Source organism: Anser cygnoides, chromosome 12 (assembly GCF_040182565.1).
Source record: "Anser cygnoides isolate HZ-2024a breed goose chromosome 12, Taihu_goose_T2T_genome, whole genome shotgun sequence".
In the NCBI taxonomy this organism is placed as follows: Eukaryota; Metazoa; Chordata; class Aves; order Anseriformes; family Anatidae; genus Anser; species Anser cygnoides.
Genome location: NC_089884.1, coordinates 16,371,491 through 16,398,687, shown reverse-complemented (window position 1 = coordinate 16,398,687; position 27,197 = coordinate 16,371,491). Strand labels below are relative to the sequence as shown.

Here is a 27,197-nt window from a genome sequence, read left to right as displayed (position 1 = left end):
ACCATCTTATAGGGTGATAATGTATCTTTTACAGCATGAATTTAACTAATGCTTCTAGGTCCTACAGTAACATATACTTCACTCTGCTGTGCCATAATTTTGAAGATAATGCAGCAAATGTAATGCACTGAACCCACAATCACATCGATAATATTGCATTGCTACAGAAGAGACAGCGTGCTCTACAGTTGCTTAGACTTAACATTCTTCAAAGTTGGATTGGCTCCGATAAAGAAAGAATATATCTTTGCACGACAAGATATAAAATACACTTAGTTTTCACACTTACGAAAAGGTTTCCAAATTGTAATGACCATGATGTCTAGTTGTATGTGCATTCACTATCTTTAGGCACAATTATTTCACATAAATTATTTCACATGCAGCTACACATCATTTCAGTCTTAAAAAAAAACTATAATGGAAGAAAAATCATTAACAGCTGTTATGATAGTAATTCAGAATTTAGATACTGAAATGAAGAGCAATTTAGGCAACAGGTTTTATCCAAACCTATATACTGAAAATGCTTTTAACAGACTGAATTGAGTCCACTCCTGCCTCTTTCCTCCTTCAAATTTTAAGATTACTTTTACTTGAATTCATGTGGAATTTCTTTCACATTCGCTGTATTTCACTGGAGTCAGAGACATCTGGGTAGCTATAAATGGTCAACCACATCTGGCACCATTTCCTTTGGAGGGAGTTTAAGCATTGCTAGATTTGCATTACAAGGTCATATGAAAACAATTCCTCCAAATCTTTTATCCAAACGAATTGTTTTCTTGGATACTGACTACATAATAAGAGTCAACTGACAAATTCATACTTGTTCTTTGTAAACTTTTCAGATCCAATTCTCAGCCTTGGCTTTGGCAAAATTCCCATCAACTCTGAAGGGAATTTCCAATAGAATGACATTCTTAAGGAAAGGGTTTATGCCTTTTCCTTTCCTCAGGAAAAAAAAAAAAGTTATTAATAATCTGTCACCTGCAGACACTGGCCTATCCACTGCTAGCAACAGGTAGGCTGCAGTAAGCTCACGTTGTTCAAATGAGCAACAGAAAAAGCTGGCCATTAAACAGTAGAAATAACGAAATGATCTCTTTCTCTTTCTAATTTCTTGTTATCTATATGCTACCATGGAATGATAAAGCGTAAATCAAAGTTTAAATAGAGTATATGATAAGAAAATTTTAGGGAAAAAAAGCCATATTGAAGATCACTGGGTTATGAGAGAATCACATTTAAATTCCTTATTTAAACATCTTTATAAATTATCTCAATATAATTTAAACAGAACAGAAAAATTAAAGACAGGATTATAATTGATATATTTATTATGAATTATTTCTTTGTGTAATGCTATAGGAGAAAAATCATAAAAATGATTATAACATCAGACTTCAGAGGAATCTGTAAGAAACTGAAGCAAGCGACAACTGACCAACCTCCCCTATGCACAACTAAATACCGTGATTATACAACTGTTGCAGCTCATATTCTTAAAATAATTTAAGCTACATGTACTCATATTTGTTTTGCTAATATAATGCCTAATTTCACAATAGAAAGTACAAAAAGTATCATAAATATAAGAATCCCATAAACAACATTTGATATCGCTCATATTGTGTTTACTGGTTGTTGTTTTTTTTTTTTTGAGAGACATCACACTGACAAACCAAACAAAGATTAAGAGGAGAAATTTTGACATGAAAAAAAGAATTCAAGCCTTTTTACCTACTTTCATAGTTAAATTTCTAGGAAATTTCTAACCCTCTTCAGCGTAAGAGGCCACATGGCTTTACAATATACAAAAAGTTCATTTCAAGGTCATTATTTCCTTGATAGTTGATTACAACAAGAATATTAATTATATCTTTTTTGTACCAGGGAATTTCTGAATCTCATCTTGCAATGCATTTCCATTTTCACTATAAGCAGCAGTTACACCAATACAATTTATTATGTATAGGAATCTTCAAAAAAGCTTACATTAGCCTACGCAAAAACTCTGAGCAGAACCAGCACAAGCAAAATGGTAACCATTACTAAAACAAACAAACTACCTGTCAAAAATAAACATTGAAGAAGCTGTCAAATATCAGACTTTAGATCCACTCAGAAGCACTGGAAGAACTTACACAAACAGACCAACAGACCAAAGAACCCCTCTTCCCTAGATAAAATAAAATAAATTAATCCTGAAGAAGTTTGTCTCTTAGATTTATCCTTCTTTCAACAGGAACCACCCCCCCCCCAAAAAAAAAAAAACAAACAAAAACAAAAACAACCACTATTAAAAATTCACATGGGAACCTCTCAGCTTCATTTTCAAAATAAAGTTATTTCTACTTACATTTTAATTATAATTTTTTTTCAAAGTGATGTACTATCTCAAGAGTATTAGAGCAACAATGGAAGCTGCTCCATTTCAACAGAAGAGATGAAATACAGGCAAAACACCTTAAATGTTTCCATATACACTTACCGATATTAGGAATTATAGTATGAATATATTTGAATGTTTATACACTCAACATGCATATGCACATGCATATACACCCAGCCTACGAAGATCTAAACAGGACACAGAATCCCATTTTACATTTAAAGAAAACATTTAAAGATTTACATTTGAATATTTACCTGTTATACAGCTTATCATAGTTTTCCCTCAAGAGTTCCTTCTCTTTTTCTAGATCATTTATTCTTTCTTGTAACTAAAATGAAGAAAATTTCAAGCACAAAAAATAGTAAACAAATAGCAAATAGAAAATTATAATAAATTTATAAAGATGATTACTTAATACTTTGTAGGCATTCTCAAGAAGACTTCTATTTGTTCTTTTCATGCAACAGTCTCTTAGAAGTTACAAAATAACACTTTTTCATCACATTATATAATTTGGCCAAGACAGGCTTTTTCATGTGGTATATATGAAATTGAGACTAATGTATGTGAACTGAGGAAAAAGAGTATATAATTATATTGCCTTATGTGAAAAAAATAATCTATAGCATTAAAAATGTTTAATTCAGTTTTGCTCATTAATGGCTGCAATATATAAACATTGTTTTTACTGACCACACAGAGGCAACAAGTTCTTGTTTTCAAAATATACAATAAAGAAAGATATGTTTTTAAAGATACAAGATATACCCTATATGCATTACAACACTGCAAAGGTGTAATATCCATTAGCTTGATTCATATAAAATGCATTCAAAACAGGTAAATGTAGTGGTAAAACTAAGGTTGCTACAAAGTATAAGAAAAAACAAGCAAGTTTGTACACACTCTCCTTATATACAGAATAGAATGAGGAATAAAACACTTGGTTTTTGGCCCTGTATCTGGGTGACTGCTGGCAATGGTACTTGCCTCTGGAATCCACTAGAAAAAGAAATAGAAGTGCCTGATTTGAACTGTCACGTAAGATGTAATACTATGCTTTACCATGACTGAATCAGGTTAAAGTAACACTACAGAAATAGCAAAATAGGATCAATAAATCAAGTATTAAGATTGTTTCTGCTTAACACACTACTTGTTTAGTATCAGAATCCAAGTGAAATCCTATGCTCTTCCTCAAGCATTATCCAAACAGGGGTGGAATGATGATGTAGTGTGGGGGCCAGGTACGGTTCATGATTCCATGAAATGCAAGCAGCAACCACAGGATTTTCTCTTTAATGGGAAAACTGTGTGTATCTCCAAGTGAGTCTTCTAAACATGTTTGAAAGGTCTGTTCACATCTCAGCAATGAAAAGATACCCATCCCATCCTTAATTTAGATAACATTTTCCCTTATCTATATGTACTACCTAAACCAGATTCTAGCTCTCTTGGACACAATCTCACCTCCTCTGTCCTTTGCTTGGAAATAGTCACTGCTTGCAGTTCTTTTTCAAGATTCAGGCACTTCAACCGTTCTTCTTTAAGCTGTAGATTCAGCTCATCACCTTTTGCTATTAAAGCATCATGGCTAGCCTTCAGGTTCCTTTGGTTCTATGAAAAGAAAAAGAAGAAAAATTGGGACGGGGGAGTGGAGTGGGCAGGGGAGAAGATCACTCTTAGTAGAACGTTACAACAGTGCATATGCTATCAGTGATCTTTCCTGGCAGCAGTTAATAGATATTCTCAATGTGGTCAACAGGAGACACTCTTGACTAAGCAACTGAAAAGAAAATTTCATTACACATGGCCAGGAGAAGGTGGCATTCTTGTTGCTCTCATGAACGTTAAACCCTCAGTTCAGTCATAATGAAAAGGACCAAGAAATACATCTGTTAAGCAATTAAAAGATTTTGCTGTGGTTACAGTGGTTAGACATGCTGACCAAAAACACTGCAGTAGCAAGCAGAAATGAATGTTGACCACAGTTATGTTAATCACAGAACTTGCCACAGCTCTGTTAACCCTTAACTGTAGATATATAATTGTTTCATAATCCTAACACGCTAGGTTGTATTTTCCTGCTAGCAGTAATTTAATAAGGGAATTATGATTTCTTTTACATTTTAATTTACTTCAATGGATTATGTTAAGGCTTATTTAACCAATTTTAATATTAAATGGAGGATGCTGATAGAACCCCTACTTCCAGAATATTAGTTAATATTATACTGTCTGCATTCTGCATGCTTTAATAATGCCTCATTAAGAAATTCAATGTAAAACACATTCAATGTATGACTTGAAACAAACAACCTAAAAGCCAATCTCCTGTTTAATAAAGTGATTATATGGCAATTTATATGTCCAATAGATGTATGAGTATAGACAACATTTAATGATTATAGACAGAAAAAAAACCATTAGTTTCATGATTTCCTTATAACATTCCTAGGAGGTAATTAAATGGAGAAACTTCATGTGAATCCTGTGCAAATTGTTCAGGTTCATACAAAGTATAAACACTGTAGAAAAAAACCACAAAAACACAGAAAACCCAGTCACCAACTTGATCTTCAGCCCCTCGGATCTCATTTCTCTGTAAGAAAAATCTTATCGAGAATAATATTACCAGTCTTATTTCAGAGAGATAGTGATGTATATTACTCATTAATTTTTATCATCCTTCTTCAGCACTCCCTCTTGCTGTGAACTGTATTTCAGTCACTTCAAAAAATGGCACCTTAAAAGTCAGTCTTACACTTCTTTCATTCCTGTCCAAATTTCTTTCTTCCTCGAAATCACAAGCCTTGCAGTCTCTAACCTTTCCAATTGTCCAAGTGAATTCATCTTCTCTTTGCCATCCCTCAACTTCAAATTTTCCACAAGTTCTTTTCCTTTTTAATGACTTGTATCATTTCTACCCACTACATGAAGAAAAAAAATCCCATGCCTTGGCAAAGCTGCCTTTCACAGATGATTTCACCCTTATCTCTTTCCTTGATTTCCCAAACAGTTGAAAACAAATTCAAGAATCAAGGCCTTGATTTCACCTTCTAACTGATCCTCAGTCTCTCCCAGGCAGTCCTCAAGGTATTTATATTATTGAAACTTCTCATTAACAGTCCTAAAAATGTCCTCCTGTAAAATCTCCTTGCTTCAGCTTCCTTCCAGTCCTTCAGCATCTCTGTGACTCTCCTCATGGTTTTCCGTCAACTTTCTTCATGAACTTTAGGGGAACCATAACTCCCCTTTCCTTCACGCCCCAGTACATTCTTTCCTAAAGGTATTCAATACCTGATTGTTCTTTCAACGCTTTTTTCCATCATGCCAAAATTGCTTTCTATCCATTCTCCCTTAAAATATCCCAAGACTCAGGTCATGGCAACAAATGGGTTGATGATTGTAGTTTAAGGTTTCTAGTCTAAAACTGTGTTTCTTAGGGAAACATGCCTCAACACGAAATAGCTCCTTTACCGAAAATGAAAATATACCTTCTAGAAATACTGTACAAATAAACACTATTACATTTGTGAAATATTTGTACTGGTTATCCATGAGAACTAACTCTTTACAGTATTTACAATTTTAGTGGCATAGATTAGCATACCCCATATTACAAATCATGAAATCCTGGAATGTTCAGCCTGTAATTATATAAATATGACAATGGAATCAAATATTTAATCCAAATAGTTTCAGGGTCCTTTGTTCTTCTACGCAGATTCCAAAATTCCTTCATTCAACTGGCTACATTGAAATTCTTGAACAACAAAACAAGCCTGTAAATGTTTGCTCCTGTAAGATCGTTTTAAATATCATTTAATGGAACAGGATTATAGGCTCTTATCATTCCACGGCTTCACAACTTTTGGGCTGACTCAAGTTCAATGGCAAACGGAGGCATTACAAATGTTTCAACTCGTATAAGCCAAAGTAAACGATAATGAACTCAAAGTCATGAAAATTGTAACATAAAACAAACAAAAACATTGCTCTGTCAATAAGCATTTAAGTGACATCTGAAGTAGAAATTTTAGATTTTACAGTTATTTGTGTTTAGCAGAGGCACATTTCAAACACTCAAACGATTGGAAACGGGAAAACCGTTGTATCCATTATCCTGTAAAAATATGATGAGACAGAACACTCTAATTCTTTCCAAAAATGCAGCTTTCACTGTGAATATTAGAAACAATGTCTTCAAATACCAGTTTGAATCTCAGGCATCTGTTTCTATTCAGCTGCTGCCAAGAGAAGCACAAGAACTTGCTGTTTGCTGTATATTATCAAGAAGTCGCAAATGATTTAGAATGGAAGTTTACATATCATTTTCTGTTTAAGAACACAAAAAGCTATGTGAAACCTGCCTCCCTTGGAGTTTACATTCTACATAGTTCATTCTGTGTAAAAATAGATTGGAACTACTAACAGAAGAACTGCTTTGGCAAAGAAGATATTAGACTGGGGGGAAAGAAGCACAGAGGTAGAAGCAGAAAGACAGGAAAAGAGGAAGGGAGCAAACATCAAATGACAGAAGTCTTGTTTATCACGGACAGGAAGAAGCAGGAACTGGCAATAAGAGTTCTTTGCAGAAAAAAATATATGAACAAAGAAGCCATAACTTACAACCGTAGAACATAGCCATAGAGCACAGAAGGTATGGAGAGGAAGGGTTAAAATAGGAGACAAAGGTACAATTGAGAGAAATGTGGACTGTAGGCAGCCTCCAATCCAGAAGGAGTAAGGAAGGCACACAAATAGTCTTCTTGAGTTCTTCCTGGGCAGGAGTGTGACCAAGGTTAGGATCCATACTTTAATTATTTTAAAATAAATAAAGACCCTTATTTTAAGTGTGATAATCCTGCCTCAAGATCTTAGAATTGCACTAGGCATGAAAGATTTCTTTCTTGGGTTTTTACAACTCTTATGAAATGCTGCTAGGGAGATACAACCACACTGTTTGTTATTTAATCTTATTTATTTATTTAATTCTGTATTATATATCAGTAACTAAGCAGTTTCAATTCAAAATTTACTTAACTTAAACTTTTAAAAAGTCACTTCAATTCCCATAGTTTCCCACTTTGAATCTTAATTTTTCCTTGAATTGAAAGTACAAAGAAATTGTGGATCCATAAACAACAGTTAAAGAAACATTACTAAATTAAAAGAAAAAGAAATAGCAATTTACAGTAAGAAAAATATAATTTGCTTCCAGTGAATTAAGTTATAACAATCTCAGATACAATCATACACCTTGCAAATAACAAGGACGTCTTGTGCTTCCACTTCATAAGGCTGAGTTACTTTATTCAGCTCAGTTGCATGCAGGATTCTTACTCACACGAACTCTTTGGTTGTTATTGTACTGCCTTTATCTGCAAGCATACATCGTTCTCCCAGTACGTATGGGACGAAGCAGAAAAGCGCTGTATCAATAAAACCTATGCATAATCTGCCATACAGTTGCATGTTCTGGTGACCTTTTTTTTTTTTTTTAAATAAATCTGGTGATAAAGAACATCTCTCACTTAAAGTAACCCTCTAAAATAGTTTCCATGAATTTATGAATACAAGTCCTAAGCTCCGAACTCTGAACAGCCAAATCTCCAAATGGGTTACGGTACCCCTTCCTTAAGGAATCGGGAATATGTTTAAATCAAATAATAAATTTCTAATTAAATCAAAGCCCTCTTTGTAAATGATCATGCATCTCTTTAGACAGCCAAACAACTGAGGACATAATCTAACCCAAATCTGCCTGGGATACTTTTGGAGATCTTCAAGATCTGCTACAAAATTCTGAAAGAAATTTTAAGAATAAAAAACCCTACACATCTGAAGTAGTTTGGGTGTAATGGATAGTGCGTTTCATTTTCTTGTATTCAGCACTGACTTTGAATCAAGAACCGTGCATATTTATTTTCAATTTACACATGCGTATGTGATGAGAGTAACGGAATGTTACTGACCAAATCCTAATTACCTCTTGAAGCTGGAGAAGTTTTCCTTCCATTGCTGAAAGTGCATTGCTTTTCTCAACCAGCTGTTTACGGACCTTGATCATTTCCACATTGTCCCGGATGTTTAGCCTTCAAAATTGTATTAAAGAGAAATATACCATGAGCTTAAAGATACAGAATAAGTTCTTTTATTATTTTTGTCTTGGAAAGTTGAATAGACATGTTTGTTGTATCGTATCATACTGCATATTACATATATACAGGAAAACAATCCGATACTTACAGAGATCATTTGTTTTCCAATCACTTCTTTCCCACCCTCCAAAGAATCTGGTACCAGTACATTACCATTTTATGGAGCTTTCTCTTACAGTTTAAACCTAACAAATATTGCTATGACTTAGCAATTTACACTGGTAGCACCTAAAGAATGGTATTCAAACAAGTAGCACATTAACTACATGAAAATCAATTAATATCCACATAGATTTTCTATTTCAGTACAATTCTAAGATTAATTTGAGAATGCACTGTTTACTAGAAAGGCAGTTTAAAATGATTTGAAATTTAAATAAGTATTTGTTTCTGGTGTTTTCCTTCAGTAAGTCAAAGTAGATCCTGTTACTTTTGCAGTTTCTTCAAGTACAGGAAGAGAAACCATTTCTGATTTATATTAATATAAAGTCAGAATAAATCTTTAGCATTTTAAAGGTAATTTCTCTTCCAATATTTATCTGTTTTAGGCATGTTGGAGGAATTGTCACAATGCCATGCTGGACCAAAAAAATGGACTACAAAGCTTACACATCTGTAAACCAGCTGAGAATGTGAAATACTTTCCTCTTATTCTTTAAAATATCAAAGCCTATTGTGTTTTGGCATTGCCCAGTTAATTGTCCTTACACAAAAGATAAACACACAAACCTGCGATGTTCCCCAAGAAACAGCCCTAACACAACGCTAAGACAATCATATGTCTAAAACATGTTATCTACATAAATTAAAGTTGTGGTGAGTATAGACAGCAGCACTGTCTCATGCTAGCTATTTAAAAGCTAATGTAGTGGCACGTTTTTATTAATCTTGTTCCACACATCAAACAAAAGGTTCCAATGTCTTCAAAGGCTTTTGCCTTGACTTTTCTTCCCCCTTCATTTTTAGCAGGGGGCTTTTTTTTTTCTCCTTTTTAAGTAGAAAAAGGAGCAGATGATAGTGAAATTTATGATGTACAGATGTAAACCCCATGGCTCCTGACAATCAACATTAACTATTTTTTCAACAGTGAATGAAACACTACTTGATTTAAACAGGCTTTGGGTACTGATATATCAAGTAAATTATTCAAATTCAGAAGTAAAAAATTGCTTTTTAGAATCACAGAATATCCTAAATTGGAAGGGATCCACAAGGATCATCAGGTCCAACTCCTTTTATTGCGATCAGTCCAATTCTTGCAATTATATCAGTATTTATTCCATGAAAGTACATGACAAGGAACATGCTACTTAAGAACAAAATCACTTCAGATTTTGTGGAAAAGGCAAAGTTAATTGAGGAAGATTACTTTGATTTTCTATAAATAAAGTCACAAAATAGTAGAACAGAAGAGAAATTGATTATCTATACAACTTTCTCTTTCCCAGGTAGCTGATGTATTCTGCTCCCCGAACATCTTTCTAGGTTTTCTAAAGGAGTTTAAAAATAGGGGTTATATACAGTTTTGATTTAAAAGGTAGCACTACCTTTCTCTTATATAGGTAATATTTTGCTTAAAAAAAAACAAAATTCTCTACAAGAATAAAGTTGTACTAAGACAGCTCATTCAGTATTTTCTCCACTGCCCCAAAAGCCTAAAATTCTGCTGCAGAACCTGAAGACATGGAGGTAGACCTGCAGCAGAAGTTCAAAAAAGAAAAAGAACTAGTGCCCCTTTTGAGGCAACACCTTGAATCAATGTGCATACTGATTTAGCTCTAGCATGCCTTCTGCCACAAGTGCAGAAATAAGGAACATAAAAACTCTATCCTTCCACTCTAGACCTCATCTTAAAGCTGGATTAAAAGCCTGAAAGTGAAGTTAAGAGAAAGTGACTCTTTAAAAAGCTACGAATTTTGTTTGGGGTTAATGTCTGAAGTACAGTAAAGAGACGATCTCTTTTCCAGGCCTCTATCCTTTGGATTAAAAGAATAGAGTGGGGTCCCAATAATGGCCTGGGGACCAGCTGTGTGGAAATGGGGGACTGATAGCAACCTTCAGCAGAAGGAAACAATTAAGGAAAGGATCTTGACCTGCACTGTACAAATTTATGCCAGTAATTCCCAGATGGCTAAGCTAATAAAATTGAGGCCTAATTAAACCACATCTCTTGCATCTTGTCTTTACTTCCATATGAACAGCACACGGATACAAAACTAAGACTGCTCTTAGAGAGTCCTGACTGTTCTATCAACTGGGATCAGTGGCTCTCAACTTTCTCCTATTCACATTCAAAACAAGAAAAACAAACAATTACAAAAGTATCACCACTATACTTTTCAGGATCACTTAGCCTCTATTTGGCAAAACAAGCAAAAAGTTTCTAGGCTCATAGTTTTCAATAACAACTATGCCACAGGCCAATTTATGACTCTCAAACACAGAAATAAAGAACACAACATCAATACGCAGTACTCTTATTTTACAATGCTTAGGAAGTAATACAATTATGTTGATTTACATTATGTTCTTTCCCTTACCTTTTATCCCTAAAAGGAAGTCAAACATAAAGGAAGAAAAAAAATTACCTTTTAGTAACACTTTTACATTGTAACTGATAGTATATTTGCAATAAGCAAAACATTAACAGGGCATTGATACCTCTAGCATATATTATGTTCAGATTATTTAAATAATTATATAGAAGTCTACATTTGTTTGCCTGGCTAAAGAGCTAACTACAAATGATAAAAACATGATCTTCAGGAAAATACGTTAAGCATGAGAAATCGCATAATGAAATACAAATTCAGGTTGTTTTTGTTGCTGTTGTTTTTGTTTGTTTCTTTTTTTAATATTAGTAATGACTTAGAAAAGTCATATACATGTTGTACTCTCTCATCACAATATAAATGCACTGAGGCTAACGTTCCACTTTTTTGTCTGAGACTGCAAACACAGAAGTCATGAGTATGTCAGATATGATACTCCTGTCCAGAAATCCAGAAATGTAGCAAGTCTAACTCCAAAGGCATGCTGCAGCAAAAAAAAAAAAAAATGCAAAAGGAATGAAAAACTGATTCACAAATAAGCTTTTTCACACACACAAAAAAAAGTAAAGAAAAAAAGGCAAAAATCTAAAAACCAGAAACATATGCAAATACCAAATACCTGTTTCACAAGTGCATATCTGGGGTGGTTTTAAAAATGACTTTTTGAAAGTACCATGAAGAATGAGTTATTTAAAGCTAGCTGCTTGCAGAATGTGATTATTTAGACAATGTTTTAACTTGCATGCTGTGTATCATAGACATAAAACCATGAGATTATTATGGTTTTGGCCATCTTTAAATTAAAAGCACTCAAGCTAAATGCAGTTGAATTTTGTACGTAAGAAAATGTTTAGTCTAAAATCCACAAGCCAAGTTTCCCCCTCAAGTCAGAATCGTATGTTCCTGAAGCAATCCCCAAACAATCTCTAATGAAATACTGAAATAAAGACTGACTGCAGATGTGTAACAATAATCAACTCGAGTTGTACGCTACAAAACAGCTAAACTCTGTTATGTAATTCTTCTGTAATAATATAGAAATGGTAGTCAATGTTGGATGAGCAAAGATAGCTTTAGAGTATTACTGGATTTCTTGTGCTTATAGGACTCAGAATAACTAGTACCTCCTTCCCTTACCACTGATGGATCAATGAATATTAACTGTGGCTGCTTCACTACTTGGAAACTCCTTCAGTTATTTAAATCACAACAATTCCATAATAATGTAGTGGAATAAAGTATGTTTTCCTAAAGTTCGAAAGTGACATAAATAAGCTTCACCAATCTTCACGTAGTATGTCCTTTTGGCACCTCACAGTTCCTAAATAAGTGCAACAGATTAACTCTCTTTGGGGAGTAACATACATACAAAGGAATACACAAGGAAAAACTGCCAACTGTACTAAAATTCAAAGTCATAGGCTACAAAGACAAAATAACATGACCTTATCAGTCACCCACATTTCCAGTGTTCACACAGCAGTATTCCAATATTGATAATATCTTCTATGCTGATGCAAAGAATATTAGAAATATGAACTACCAAGAGTATATAAATGCATTTGTCTAGTCAATCAACTAATGCAGACTCAACATAAAATTTTCAAAAAAGATAGATAGTGAAAATAGAATCATAAAACGGTTTGGGTTGGAAGGGACCTTAAAGCTCATCTAATTTCAACCCTCCTGCCATTGGCAGGGACGCCTTCCACTAGATAAGGTTGCTCAAAAATCTCCTAAAGATAATCATAAGCATAGGTACTTATGATTACAGTTAAGCTTAAAGAGAAAAGCATCCAAGTTATGGCTGTCGTTCATTCAATATAAAAAATATAACAAAAAGCACAGGAATTAACAGTCTTCCATAAACTATTCTAGAAGTGAACTTGTGGAATGCAGATTATTCCGGATATTCGCTAGTGGACATTTTTCAACTTATTTCCTAGACTCTTCAGCCAGATACTGTAACTCTTGAATAATTAACGTATGTGTTATCAGGTTTCAATCAAGAAATAGAATACAGAGGAAGTACTTCCAGGATTTCAAATGTAATCACAGATAGTTATTTAGGTCAAGTATCATGGATTGCGCACAAGTAATTTGATAAGAAAAATAAGGATCTGCATTACTTTACACAAACTAACTGTATTTGAAGATTTTTTTAGCTCAATTTTGAAGTGTACCTTTACTTTAAAAGACCTTAAAAATTCCCAGCAATATGACAGCAACTTCCAATTTAGAACTTACGTCGTTTCTGGCTACTGTACTTAAAGAACAGTGGTTATCTACAGAAAACAAAACACATTAATTCTTCCAAAATTTTATCAGATTATTTCCAAACAATGAAATTTTAAAAATATATATTTTCCAAATAAATTGTCAACACAGACTGAGAAATTATTTATAACTTCTTTAACCTATTTAAACTATATGATATAAAGGGAAGTCTGAACAGTAAAGACTTATATCTTTATGAATAATTTAATAGCAACATTAAGATGTATTATTTATGTAGCACCACAGATGCACAAAAGAATGCTCACACATAATAAGTCCCTCCCTAGAAAGCCAGAACTAACCACGTATTTCCCATCCAAGTAAAACTTTCATTGACATCTAAAGAGGAAGGAACACGGGACTGGGCCCTATTAGAACCTTAACACAAAAAGTCGATCCTGAAACAGTAAAAAGAGGGGAAATACATGTCAAGTCACATAATTCTGCATAAATTTTTGTGAACGTGAAAGAAGAAAGAACAAGAGATTAAACTAATGGATGCTCTTCTGTGAAACATTTCACAAGAATGTTCACGTGGGTTTGTTTCACTGCACAGCTATAGTATATTCCTTCAAAAATGTGCTAATCTATCTTTACAGGGCTATTATTTTTCTATTGTTACAGACTCCAAATTATCAAGGAATATTAAATTATCCACTATGGCACTATATTTAAAATTTTCTGAGACTTGCATTGAAGAACTGGTAGATGAATTTAATGAGTTTAACTTCAACTATAGCTGAATCAGCTGAAAATTAATTCTCTAAAATGGGAATTACGAACTGATTCATCTATTTGCTTTAAAAAACAGCAACAACAAAACAAACAAACCAACAAAAAATGCATTATCATAATATTCTCCTTCCTTAGAATTAACCACGGTCATTTGGTAAAACATTTTATAACTTTCATCAAAGAAAAAAATACAGCATGTATTCTTAGAGGAATAAACATCACAGTTCTCTATAAACGTTCTGATATAGTTCTTCTAATGCTCCAACCATAGAGATTTTCATTTTTCATAATACCTTTGGCTTGCTGTTTCTTGCTCCTTCAGCTGTAGGAAGGATTCTTCAATCTCCTTTTCTTTCTTTCTTAGCTGACTCCCAAGCATCTCTCTGGCATATTCTAGCTCCTCAATGTGTTCCTTTTGGGAACCAATCACAATTTCCCTGTAAATACAAGTATCTTATGTTCCAAAACCAGATAAGCATTTATAAAAGAAAAAAATTAAATACTTGAGAGAGCAAAAATCTCTTGAGTTAAGTGTATGGCAAAAAGTTGTATTTCTTAAAGACATGCCCCACAACAGAGCTTTAAGAGTTCAACTTACTATCAAAATAGAGGCAATCATATGAAAAGGTGTGAATAGTCCTATAAATAGGTAAATAATTCAAACATTAGCAAACACAACACAAACAATGACTTAGTGCTCTTAAATATATAAAAAATAACAGTATATGTGGGACTAAATAATGTTTTCATCTATTTAGCAGAATCTACTTTAAAACATCATTGATGGTTTATCATACTCTACATTAAATGCATGCTCCTCCTAATCCAAAGGTACCAAGTGTTTTCTGGAAATGAAAGCATCATTACTAGCTATCAAAATCATGTGAGATCTACAATGGATAAAGCAGTAAAAACAAGCTTTATTCTGAGTTAGGTGACACAAAACAATTCAGATGATGTGCCAGTGAATTTATCCACTAAATGCAGTTATAAAAAGAAGGAAAGAAAATTAGAGCCAATGGGGACTGAATATTTTTAAGCAGGCCACAACTTTGCAATTTTGATTTTCTTTATGAGTTAATCTCAACTATCTTCTCTAATAGCATTTTTTGTAATAAGAATAATCAACTAATGTATAATTTTTTCTACTCTGAAGCTTTTTAAGCATAAGCTACAGTTCTTCATTACCTCATGTACCTATCGTAGATGTAAAAGTATCTTGTAGGGTTTTTGGCCATGTATGTGCTCTTGTACTTGGGTACTCCATTCCAATGTTAAAGTAACTGTGGTTATTTTTTCCATGTGTGAACTGAAATCTCCGAAAATATGCTGCTTGAATGTTTTCTGCATTGTAACACGTTTTGATGAGTCTTACCACAATAAGAGAATAATTATTGTGAACACCAAGATTCCTGCAAGTCTTAATTGTTAGCTCTTGTTTTCCTAGTCTTCCAAAGTGATAGGTATAGGAGAAAGAGCCACTTCTGTGCCCATCTCTATAAAGTTACTAAAGATTTTTTCATTAGCAATATACGAGTATAAATTACTTAAAAAGTAAATTTTAGCTGTTCAACAAGGTTTAAATTCAGAGACAATGCTAATACCAGCACAACTTAAACACTAGTAAATTCCATTCTATCAATGAAGTTTTGCTTCCATGGGCTTTAGGGATTAGAATGTCAGGACAGTGAGGGAGAATGACAATCAAGAATCTTCTTTAGTACTTAAGTTAGATCCAACAATTTCATTTTCTTTTTTAAAAGTCTTAACTTCTGAGGTAATATATTTTTTCTTCACGAAAACCACAAGTTCTAACAGTTATATTAACAGAAATTAAGAAACATAAATATCATACAGATTTCGTATTTCAGCCCTTGCATCCTCAAGCAGACTCTGGCCATTTCTCGGGAGAAAAAGGTGAGATGATCTCACTTCTAAATCCTGAAATCTCATTCCTGAAAAGAAAGAAAAGAGAAATAAGTTTTTGTGATGATGAATGAAAAAGCATTTTATAGAAAACAATCCCTATATAATACAAACACCTGAAATGCCTATATAGATGCCATAAAAAGCATTTTACATGAAATTCACACAGAGATCAGAGTATCTACAACCACAGCTGCTGTAAAATTTAAACTACAGGCAATACAGTAAGCACTGTTAAAGTGAGGCGTTAAAATATGTCTTGAAATATTTTTCTTAGGAGATTTTCTTTTGAAAGACAGAAGTGAGGTGGTATCTTCAAAGAACAATTACAACAATATAAAAAAGGAACACGGACTTGTAATCACTTTTTTTCTGACTGCACTTTCTTCACAAAATCATAATAAGAACGTCATTTACCTAGACAAGCAACTACAGAACCGTTTTTAACAACAACGCAAATAATTTCCTTACATTCTTTAAAGACATACTAAGTTGCTTGTGAAAAACAGTTCAAAATTACGCAAGGATGAACTGCTAGTTCAGCAGCAAAATCAATAGTTTCCCCAAATCTCTTCCTCCTCCTCCTTGTTCTTCAGCATGAAGAAATTAATGAAGTGTTGAGGGGGGAACAAACCAGGCATTAAATTTCAAATACAACATCAAAGCTGCCATCCTTCAGACCCCATAATTGAGTCACATAGGTTCAAAGTACAACACCAGCAGCAGGTTATGAATACTACAGAAAATATTCTCTGAGCTTCTGGAAGACAGTACTACCATGCCCAAGTTCTGCGTCCAATATTCATTGGTTACTAGATTTTTAATAATAGTCTTCACCTTAGAAAAGGACATTCAAGAAACAGCATATTCAAATTAGGTGTCAGTGCTCCAGCACATCAGAATCCCTTCTAGACTGGGCAAGGTCCTAGAACTAAGAGAGGCACACTAGAATTTCTATAAAGTTTCTAAAAGTTATCAGCTCAACTCATTGTTCTATGGACATCTTCTCCTCTTCTTTTTTTCCTCCCTTCATGTTCTCCCTAGTTTGAGAACCACCGGCTGAATCACTATGGCCTGAATCCTAGTTTTGCACAGGACATCTTTGATCTGGATCTGTTCTTATGCCAAGACAAATCCTTACAGCATGCCACATCAACATTTGTTCTGCAATCCTCAAAGCAAGTTGCCTGTCTTTCCCTGCTAGCACTGGGCCTGAATAAATTTATTATATTTCTACTTTATCTTTGCATTGTTTAAGGAAAAAAAAAAAACAAAACATTTTGGGGAATAAAAATGCTTAATTTGTCATATGCAGTGTAAAAATACAGGTCTATTTAGAATGTCAAAACTTCTAATTATATTTAAATTTGAGGATCAAAGTGGTAGAACTCATTGCTTTTCATTACCTGTCTAAAAACATTTTTATTGTTTCTGGTTTTGGCTACCTGAATAATCAAAATAACCCAAATAAAGGCCATTAGGAAGGGTAGTTGGAGAAAAACGCAACATAACTGGCCATCAGCCTAATCCATTGCTTGTAGAAGTTAAGGAGACAGTTCTGCTGACTGATTGTTTTGAATCCAGGCCAACATAGCTGCCTTTTTTTTTTTTAAACCCAAGTCCAAATATTTCTACAAATGTTATGAAAATAGAAAGATTTTAAAGTGCAATTTCCAAACGCAGTTATCAGAAATAAAGGACTGAGAACAATGCTGCCTTAAGCAGTAAGTCTTGACAGTAAAAGGCATCATTAATGATGGCTGCATTGTGCTATTTGCTTTCAGAAATCCACACATAATCGATTTTTCAAAAATCTCCTTCAAAAAGTGTTGTGCACACATGTATCAACAGACTAGAACAAACCTTGGAATTAAAAAGGAAAATCACGTGCAAACAAACTACAGATGTAAAACTTTGTTACAACATGATAACACTAAACTTTTCCATATAATACTCTTATAAGCCTTTAAGATTCAGAGAAATCATACTGGGAAAGTCCCACAAAGTTAACTATTTGTAAACTTGTTTGATAACTACTTTATTTTCAAATTTGTATTTGTTTTACCCCTACCATTGTGGATTCTCAAAATAAGGACTTAAAGCACAAGAACACTATCATAACTGCTATAAATACAAGAAAAAGGGGGAACAATGATGCCTACAGATACTGTTGCCCACTGATATTCAGAAAAGCCCATGTAGCAATAATTGGTATTACATGTATAAAATAATATCATTAATACACATGAATATACCTTTTTTTGGGTGCTCCAGCATGCCAGCAGCATCATTCACTTTTTTGAGTCCCGTGTTAATACGAGGTTGAACATAGTTATATGAATTAGGCCTGTGGCCTTGGATCTGGAGTTGCTGTTTGGTTGAAATGAGCTTGCTACGGAGACTCTCGTTTTGTTTCTCAAGCTCACGAACTCTCTCTTGCAAGCGCTCAATCATTTCTTCCAGCTCCACAGCCTGACCCAGCCGCTTGGGGCCGCCACCAACCTGCTCAGACTTTTTTTTATCATTAACAAGCCGTATTAACTTGGTGGTCATTCTGGGGAAAATAATAAAAAAAGATGAAAAAGAATGTGAAAAGTCAGCATAAAAAGCATTCTGTTGAAAGGAACATAATCACTGTGAAGACTTCAGCATAGAACCTGAATAATAAATTTCAGGTTTTGATATAACTATTACTGCCTGTGAAGAACTCTTTGAAGATAATTGAAACCACTGTGCAGCAATCTGTTTTATAGCACTGACAAATAACAGTTTCCTAAGGCTTATCATTTAAGGTTAGTAAAGGGAGGACACATATTTACTCCATATGCTCCTTAAATGTAATTTTTAATGCATGACCTTATATAGGAACTTCTGCAGGCTGTTAAGTAAAGTTACAGATTTTGGATGTGGTGGGCCAAACAATAAAAGCTACAATTCCACAAAACATCCAGTTACTGAAAGAATGCTAATAATACACAACATTCCAATGATATATCAGTTACAGTATTTTAGGATTTAAATATACATTTTAGTTCTAAAACTGTTAAATGTAGAGGTGGAGATATTTAAGAAGGTACTCAGGAAAAGGACTTAATAGTTCATATTACTGCACTCAATTTTATACTTGGTAAGTATTACCAATGTGTTTCAGAGAAGGAACAGTTAGCTGAAGAATAAAATTAGATACAGAGGGTATGGTTTTTATTTATCTTTAAAAGGATACAAATTTTGCTTTTGGCATCTCAAGAATTGTACCTTTGATTTCCTTTAGTTTTGATAAACATTGCTAAGCTAGAACAAAAGGCAGAGAGGGCACATGGAGGTGATGTAATATACAAGAACAGAAAACATACCCAGCAGTGAATGGAAAAAACTTGGCATATAAAGAAAGAAAAGGTGGCTTTGATGAGAAAGACAAGTTCAAGACTTTACAAAATTGGTCGCACATCTTCGACCTGTATCTAGTTTACAGGGAATCTATTTTTGCAGGCCCAGAAAGAAAATTGAAAATAAGGACACACTTCATTTGTTTAAAGGGGCTTGTTTTATTTTTGTATACTTGTGGACAGAAGCTTCTACTTAAAAGAACAAAAGTGAAACAAAAAAATCTGTTATAACTTTAGGATGTCACAGAACATTACTTGCCTGTAAGCAGTTTTCTTGTTTGGTTGTGTTTTTTTTTTCTTTTTTTTTTTTTTTTTTTCAAATGTATTTCTATTGCAAATTCATTCCAAACTTCTACTTACATGTGTTTTTGGCATGAGGGATGCTGGGAAAGAAATGCAGCTTAAGGAGTTAAGATTTTTTCTCTGGCAATCTAAACAAACACTCTATTCAGAATTTTTTTATTTTCTGTGCCTTAAAATATTAATTCATATATTCCAATTTGGATGTTCTGTGTAATTTTACGTAAGTGGGTAACAAGTGCATTTGGTATGTCATTTAACAGAAACACTGGAAATGCCATTTGGAATGAGCAACAATTCATTTTGTCTACCATCTGGTATTTAATAGTAGCCTGACAGAAAAGATGGAAATTATGCTGGTCATTTTGATCATGACTCACTGACTACTGAATCAACAGCAAAGAACCTTTTTAACTTTAGAAAGGTATGAAATAATCCTATCTCCTGAGGCAGTATCTTCAGATACCCTTTTGGGAATTGGTTAGTTTAGATTCAGTGTAGTTTAATCAGTGTAGATACAGCACAATGTGAACACAGAATCAGAGTACTTCTGGATTAATTAGTCCTCCTGGAATACGGTAATACCATGAAGAGTTCTGCTGAACCCAGGCCGGGATTGCCAGCACAACACTGAATTGGAGCTAATAACCGTAAAGTTGCTTGTATATTTTTGGGTACACCGATACTGTGCACCTGATGCTACCTGGGGCTTCTTCAGTAAAGGTATCTATTACCCTGCAGAAAGGAGACCTGACCATGTTTGTTAACTTTGAAGTTAACGAGATGATAAAGGCTATATGTTAGTCAATGTCTAGGAGGACAGAGAAGGATTAAAAGAGTAGAATATTTCTGTATAGGCCATTTTGATTCTAGAATGAAAGTTCTGATGAATAATTAGGCTTCCATAGCCTCTTCTTCAGCTCCCAGAATACCTACCGTTTTTGTACTCAGACAGTATAGTTATGAACCCAAGCTACCAGCTTCAAAGTGGCAAACAGAGATGTACCTCTCCAGATGGAGCTCTAAACACTGCCCATCATCAAAATATCCCATGCAACACAGAGACAATCAGAAATCAAAACAAAAATGAATTGCACTAAGTAATTTTTGCTATAGCTGAAAAAGAAAAAAGTATTATGCTATCTTATAATTTTGGCAAATGTATTGATATTATGATTCAGTCAGCATAAAAAATTCTATACTATGGCATGTAATTGGTAGCTAACTGTGATATATGGATAGCTTTCTGATCATAATGTACAGTTCTCCCTTGTTCACGGGTGCTAAACAGAAACAAAAATTAAGAAATAAAGTCTTTTGTTCCATATTTTCCTATACAATTAATTTCTCCATTTGGAACTGAATGGTGTACATCTCATTTGAGAGTGCATCTCAGTTCTCATCTCTCCCCAAAACAACCCAGAATGTGTGTCTTTTCATTTCTAATGACATGGTGGCAGTTGTCCACATAGCAACTTCCCTGTGAACATTTTGTTCCTGAACAGGATTAAGCAACTTTGCTAAGAAAAAGGTAAATGAAGAGAGAAGATGTTGATGCTTGTAAGTTACTTGCCCAAAGTCTATGCGAAGACATAGACAAAAAAAAAAACTTAACAGTTGTAACAACAACAAAAATTAGTAAAATCAGTTGAAAGTGAAAGAGATGTTTTGGTATTCATGTTTAATGCTCACATTCCTAATGGAATGAAACTAACTATATTAAGAAAATAGTGACAATGATTTCCAGATTTCTTTAATTACACCTTTAATTGAAAATTATATAATCAACATAGCCAAAACTTTAGGCCTAATACTATTGCTGTCTATCGTAACACAGATTAACACTGCTGAAATAATGCAAACAATACATAGCAACATCTACTGTTTTTTGTTTCCAAATTTACCTTGAAATTCTTGAGACCTATTTAATTTTTCTTCTGACAGTAACCTCTCTTATCCTCCAAAATGTTATCATCCTTTACCATTGTTTTATGTCCACCTTGTCTTTTATTCAATAATTGTATAAAATGTAAACTGCTCCAATCACTGCAAGAGCTCTTCTCTTTTGCCTAAACCCTCTTCAAACCTCAGGCATGACTATATGACCTGTTAAGTTGGTACACTGAAGTTGTTTCCAGGTGTTTTATTTGTACCAACAGAATTCTCCATTTCTTAGTAGAAAATAGCTTCATAGAACAATGATGCATTGTAGAATATAATACGAGAAGCTTCAGTTGGGCAGAAGGGAATGTAGGATATACGAAGGCTTTGAGACCACTTTAAAAAGTTATCTGAGAGAAATCAGCATTCTTTTTTAGTTGTTGATAATTAACGTTTTAAGAAGCAAAAGTGTTACTTCAAGCAAAAGTAAAAACAAAATAAAACCATTAAAACCCATACCTTTTAATTTTCTCCTCTTGCTTGTTTGCATGCTGCTTAAGTAAGATGTTCTCATCACGTAAGCGAAAAAATTTGTCTTCCAGCTCTTTTCGACTGATTCGTGATATAGCTTGTCGAGCTTTAACATTCTGTGTAGTTGATGATTCTACCCAAACCAAGAATAAGTTATCTTCAATATATCCAACACCATGTAATCCAGTCTCTCATTTTGAAATACTGAATATTGAAAGTTCTCAAGTAATTTGATGTTTTACAATTGTTTGCTAATTTTTTTCAGATTTATTGGCATATTATTCACTTCCTTCTTCCTACCTCTTGCAGATAAAAAAAAAAAGTAAATCAAATGATACTGCAAACTGATTACCTAGTCAACAACAAACAGAAAATAGTTTAGCAAAGAACAAAGTACTGTCAAACATACTGAAAAAATAAGATGACCCACAGGGATAGTTTCTAATCTGTTTCACAGTAAACATACTCTCTTGAAACTTGAAAAGATTAACTTAGAATTCTGTAAATTCACTCAGATACAAGACCAAGACTAGTAATTCCATTCTAATAGCAACTTACTAGCATGTCAGAATGGCTTCCTACTTTTGGTTCCCATTTTGTTAAGTGGGTCTGGCCTTGTCCTCAATTCAGGAAAAAAAAAGTATTTACTTATTTATTTATTTTTTATTTTTTTCTCCTGGAAGGATGAAGGGTATAGCTGAATGAGATTTGTAGTTTTTAGCATCTTGCAGCATTGCCCCTCTCATAACGAGTAACATGAACTCAGAATGGGTCATAGTATCTTTTACCTTTCAGAATTTAATCCAGATTTGCAATGTTATTTGAACTTAATTTTGTGAGTGTGAATGTCAGAAACATTTTTAGAAAGAACCTAAAGAAGCCACTGATCAAAGTCTGTAACTGTAATAAAGAGCAGCTGGTACAAACCTTGTAATCCTCCAATTCCAACTAGAGTTAGACCCACGTCTCTCACAGGCAGGTCCCCCACCGTTTCATCAGCTGGAACAGACATGGCTTATCTGTGGATAACAAAATTCATATAAAATTCCTCTCCATCTGTAACTTAAACTGTGAGACTAGAATGAACTACAATTACATCGTATAAAAGTAATGACAGATTCACTGAAATGATAGACTCATACATTACTGTAAATGCTCCTTTCTCAATTGCTTGGCTCTGGGGACAATCTAAACTTTCAAGTTTAACATGATGTCAGATTTAATCTGTGCACAAAATATGGCTTCCTTTCTACTGTAATAACTCCTATTTTATTTAACGTTTGTAGAATTAGCTTTTTTTAACTTCCTAGTTCCATTGTTTTCAGCAATCTTTGGACTAAGCCTGTATTTCTAAGCACATATGGGAGAGGAACCTGTGAGTCTTTTTTTTTTCTTTGATTGTTCGTTTGTTTTAAGACAGGTCAGGGCTTAAGGCATCAACCGGTAGATTGTAATGCCACCTTCCACACTTTGAATGGTGCTCTTCGAAACAGAGGTGCTGGGGGTTACGAAGTCATTCCAGCATTGCCTACTATTCTCTTAGTCTTCTTTCAGTCATGGTCATATGAGAAATTACTTTCTAAGACAGAGACTCTCCTATGAGCAATTCTCATAAATCTGAACGCATTTCTTTCTTGAGGCAATAAAAAGCTTAGCTACACGACAAAGAGAGATTAGGAAAGTATTAATGTAAGAAAGCAGCACGTTAGTTTCAGTGTAATATATGAAGATACTTGTTAACAACTACTGTTTCTTCTTTACCAGTGTGGAAAATTGTATGTTGGCCATAAGGTCAATTAAGGCTGGAATAGCATTAAACAAGTCCTTTGGACAATATTTTTTTTCTCCTCCTACTGTTACACTTTCTTTAGCTGAGGTAAAATCCGTAATAAATCCAAAAATGTCTGGATTTGGGGAAATTACCGTGTACAGCAGTGATGCTACTAAATACCCGCATCACAAAAGTGACACAGTCTAATCCACAGACATTCCAGGAAGTATCTGTTAATTCTATCACAACCAAAACTGCTGCTAAAGAAATGCCTTTCTTCTGCCAATAGTCTTCTATCGCCAACAAGTCTCCTTATGACTTTGTCCAAAAAGAAAGAAAAGGATTAGTGAAAGGGTAGTTTTCAACAAAACTTTAAAGCACAAATATTATAACTGTCTTAGTGAAAAGAACTGGTTTTAGATAAACATACTACAAACCTGCATCCTGGTTTTAGGGAGGCAAAACATAATTCCACCTTGACATTTGTTTCATTAGTAACATCAGAACCACCTATGTACCTAACAATTGCTAACAACCATCCTTTATGTTTCTTCTCTGAGGATACTTCAAACAGCAAATAACATGTTACACGTGTTACAGTTCTTTAATATTAACTCAGCCTCAATCACAAACACTTAAAATTATTTTCCTTGCAGCCAATGGCTCCAGCTTTATTTTCAAAAGCATGAGATTTCTCCACAGAGTTCCAAATTACTTCTTGGGAAAGCACTTCCTAAGCGATTAAATCTGAGAAAAACGTACAGCAACGTGGCTACAAAAGTGACGGTACTTAAAAGCCCGGTGTTCCCTAAAATGAAGCATAATAAAGCAAGAAAGATTAAAAAAAATATCTGTAACTGGACAGATCCACGTGCCATGCTGAACCTCAACAACTTAAAACAGTTTATTTGCAAGACAGGTTACCCTGAGGTCACTTCAGCACTTCTTGTTCCCAGCACCAACACGGCGCCAAATAACTTCACACACAAATAGAAGAATTTCCTCCATATCTCTGGATTTAACCTATGAGAATTTAAATTTGGGCCTAAGTTAAAATTTTAGGTGTAGTACCAGAAATTACAGAAACAGTAACTTTCTTATACACTGCATGAGTTACAAGGCTGGTGCCGTTGCCGTTTTTATCTGACAAACTGCTGTAAAAAACTGCATGCAAGTCTGCAGCGTTAAGCACGAGCAGACAGTAATGAGCGTGAATACTTAAAGTAGCAAAGCTGATGCTTTAGGCCCAAATTCTTACAAAACTCCCCAAAGCTCTCCCAATATCGTTCCCACATGGCAAACCTGAGGGGAGATTACTTCAATTTCCACAAGTTCTCAGCTAGCAGGGCTAAGAGGGAGACTTTCTAGTGAAACCACAAACACAAAGACCTTTAATTAATTCTCTCAACGCGAATTTAGAAGTTCATGAAGCTTGGCCGTGGCCACGACGATGCTTTTCTCACAAAATCACACTCCACCTCTCTAGCAGGAAAAAAAAAAAAAAAAAAAAAAAAAGCCCACCCACCGATCTTAGCCTATCACAAAGTATTTCCAGCCTACGTTCCTCCTCTGTTGACTCCTTCGAGATAAACGTTTGCGCTCTGTCAGGCTTGTCACCTAAAATAACCTCACACATGACTTGTCAGGAACATACACGCGCGATTTCAGGGATCACCTGCAGCACTGAAAGCTTTTGAGGGGGAAAGGAAAGGCAGCAAGAATGAAGGCATTACGAGCCCAGGACATCACGTCTGAGAGGAAAAATCTGTGAGATTTTTCTGTGAGTCTGACAGAAGAACATCGAAATAACGGTGCCTCGGCAGCGCTCTCCTCAGGGAGTACAGGCGGCGCGGCGGGAGCCCCTCCCCGCGCCCGCCGCTTTCCTCGGTTTGATTTTTCCCCACACACCCCGGAGGAGGGCTGCGGGGCTGTTTAAGGACAGAAAAACGGAGAGACAGACACGGGAGGCGCCCTGCCTTTCCGAGCAGGAAACGAAACGCCCTCCCGGGGAGCGCAGCCCCTCAGCGCGTCCCCTCAGCGTCCCCTCCCGCCCCGCGCCCCGTACTCACGGCTCCCGCCCGCCCTTCGCCTCCTCGCCTCGTGCCGTTAGCAACTGCGGCTGTTGCTACGCGAACCCCGGCCCTTCCGGCCGCCGCCGCCGCCCCCGTTACCTGCCGGGAGCTGTAGTTCGGCCGGGTGCGCAGGGCCGTGCCTCGCCGTTCGGCCGGGACTACAACGTGGGGGGTGCTTCCCGGCTCCCCGCCGCCGTGCGCGCTGGGAGCTGTAGTCCTCCGTGGGGCAGGGCGGCGGGCGGGAGGAGGCCGGGCGGCTGAGGCGGCGCCATGAAGCGGAGAGCGGGGGAGCGGGAGAAGGAGCTGAAGGTACCTTCCCGTGCTGCCCCCGCCGTGAGGAGGGGAGGCGGGCACGGCCGCTGCAGCCGCCCCCGGTCAGGGCCTTGGGGCTGCGGTGGTGGCGCGGGTCGGAGGGGACCGGGGGGGACCGGGGGACGGGGCTGTGAGACCGGAGGGGCTCCGCCAGCTTCAGCGGGGCTGTGGTGGGGCTGCGCCTGAGGGCCCCGGGCGCTTTCACACATCCTCGTGTGGGCGCTGCTCCTGCGGCCTCCGCCGGCTCTGGTTACAAAACAGTGGCACAGCCAGAAAGGTGCTCGGTGGGGAGCACTGGGTGCGTCTGCTGGGGCTGGCGAGCAGAGGCAGAGCTCCAGTGCAGCTCTAGGAAAAGCCTTCCCCCGTAACAATTCACTCACGTGCTGTACACGCTGTTCTTGGTGCTGCTATTAACTAACTTCTAATATAAAATGTCACTATCACTACAGAGATAGGTAAGCGGTTTGATCTAACAGTTTGCATCTATGTGCTGTAATGGGAAAAAGAAGCATAGGGCCAGTTCGCTGTACCAATGCTCAGTGCAGCGCTTTAAGGACAACCTGACCACGCTTCCTTCACTCTTTCTGCTCTTCCTCTTTGCTGAAGGACAGCAGCTCTGCACTTTCGCTGTGTTCTGTGCTTGCTATACATCTGAAAACACACGTGGGTGTCAGCTGTCCCATCCAAGCCAATGCAATTTGATAAGATAAGAGGCACCCTTTTTTTTTTTTTTTAAAGTCTGTGCATTTACTCTGTCCATGCAAGGCCTGAATTCAACTTTTGTACCACAATATATCTTAAACGTATCTGGGAATCATTAGCATTAGGAGAGAATAATTGCTGCTGGTAAAACGGGATATATATTTTTAAGGCTGTAGGAAGTAAGAGGATG

At 35.8% G+C, this 27,197-nt stretch overlaps 2 protein-coding genes across 24 annotated transcripts in view; one reads left to right on the top strand and one right to left on the bottom strand.

The window, feature by feature from the left end:
* The window catches only part of RPGRIP1L (RPGRIP1 like), a 75,177-nt gene extending 48,949 nt beyond the window's left edge, over positions 1-26,228 (bottom strand). For 10 of the 16 annotated variants that reach the window (XR_010834602.1, XM_048075323.2, XM_067004519.1 and 7 more), the window contains exons 1-9: positions 25,991-26,102; positions 23,078-23,169; positions 22,139-22,283; positions 18,308-18,606; positions 15,982-16,081; positions 14,420-14,563; positions 8,391-8,496; positions 3,869-4,015; positions 2,653-2,726 (exon numbers count right to left, since the gene is read on the bottom strand). Coding sequence is in view for 15 of the 16 variants with exons in the window: in XM_048075323.2 (XP_047931280.2) it covers positions 2,653-2,726; positions 3,869-4,015; positions 8,391-8,496; positions 14,420-14,563; positions 15,982-16,081; positions 18,308-18,606; positions 22,139-22,283; positions 23,078-23,162 (1,100 nt within the window). In the remaining variant the exon portion in view is untranslated. Of the gene's footprint in view, positions 1-2,652; positions 2,727-3,868; positions 4,016-4,043; positions 7,783-8,376; positions 8,497-10,332; positions 11,599-14,419; positions 14,564-15,981; positions 16,082-18,307; positions 18,607-22,138; positions 22,284-23,077; positions 23,170-25,446; positions 25,472-25,596; positions 25,921-25,990 lie in introns of those variants that run through there. The other 6 variants (XM_067004516.1, XM_067004514.1, XM_067004517.1 and 3 more) reach the window with 6 other exon arrangements.
* Positions 26,164-27,197, top strand: part of FTO (FTO alpha-ketoglutarate dependent dioxygenase) — a 243,600-nt gene continuing 242,566 nt past the window's right edge. For 5 of the 8 annotated variants that reach the window (XM_048075341.2, XM_048075340.2, XM_067004525.1 and 2 more), the window contains exon 1: positions 26,164-26,302. In XM_048075341.2, coding sequence (XP_047931298.1) covers positions 26,264-26,302 — 39 coding nt within the window. In that variant the 5' untranslated portion in view covers positions 26,164-26,263. The remainder of the gene's footprint in view (positions 26,303-27,197) is intronic. The other 3 variants (XM_048075345.2, XM_048075343.2, XM_048075344.2) reach the window with 3 other exon arrangements.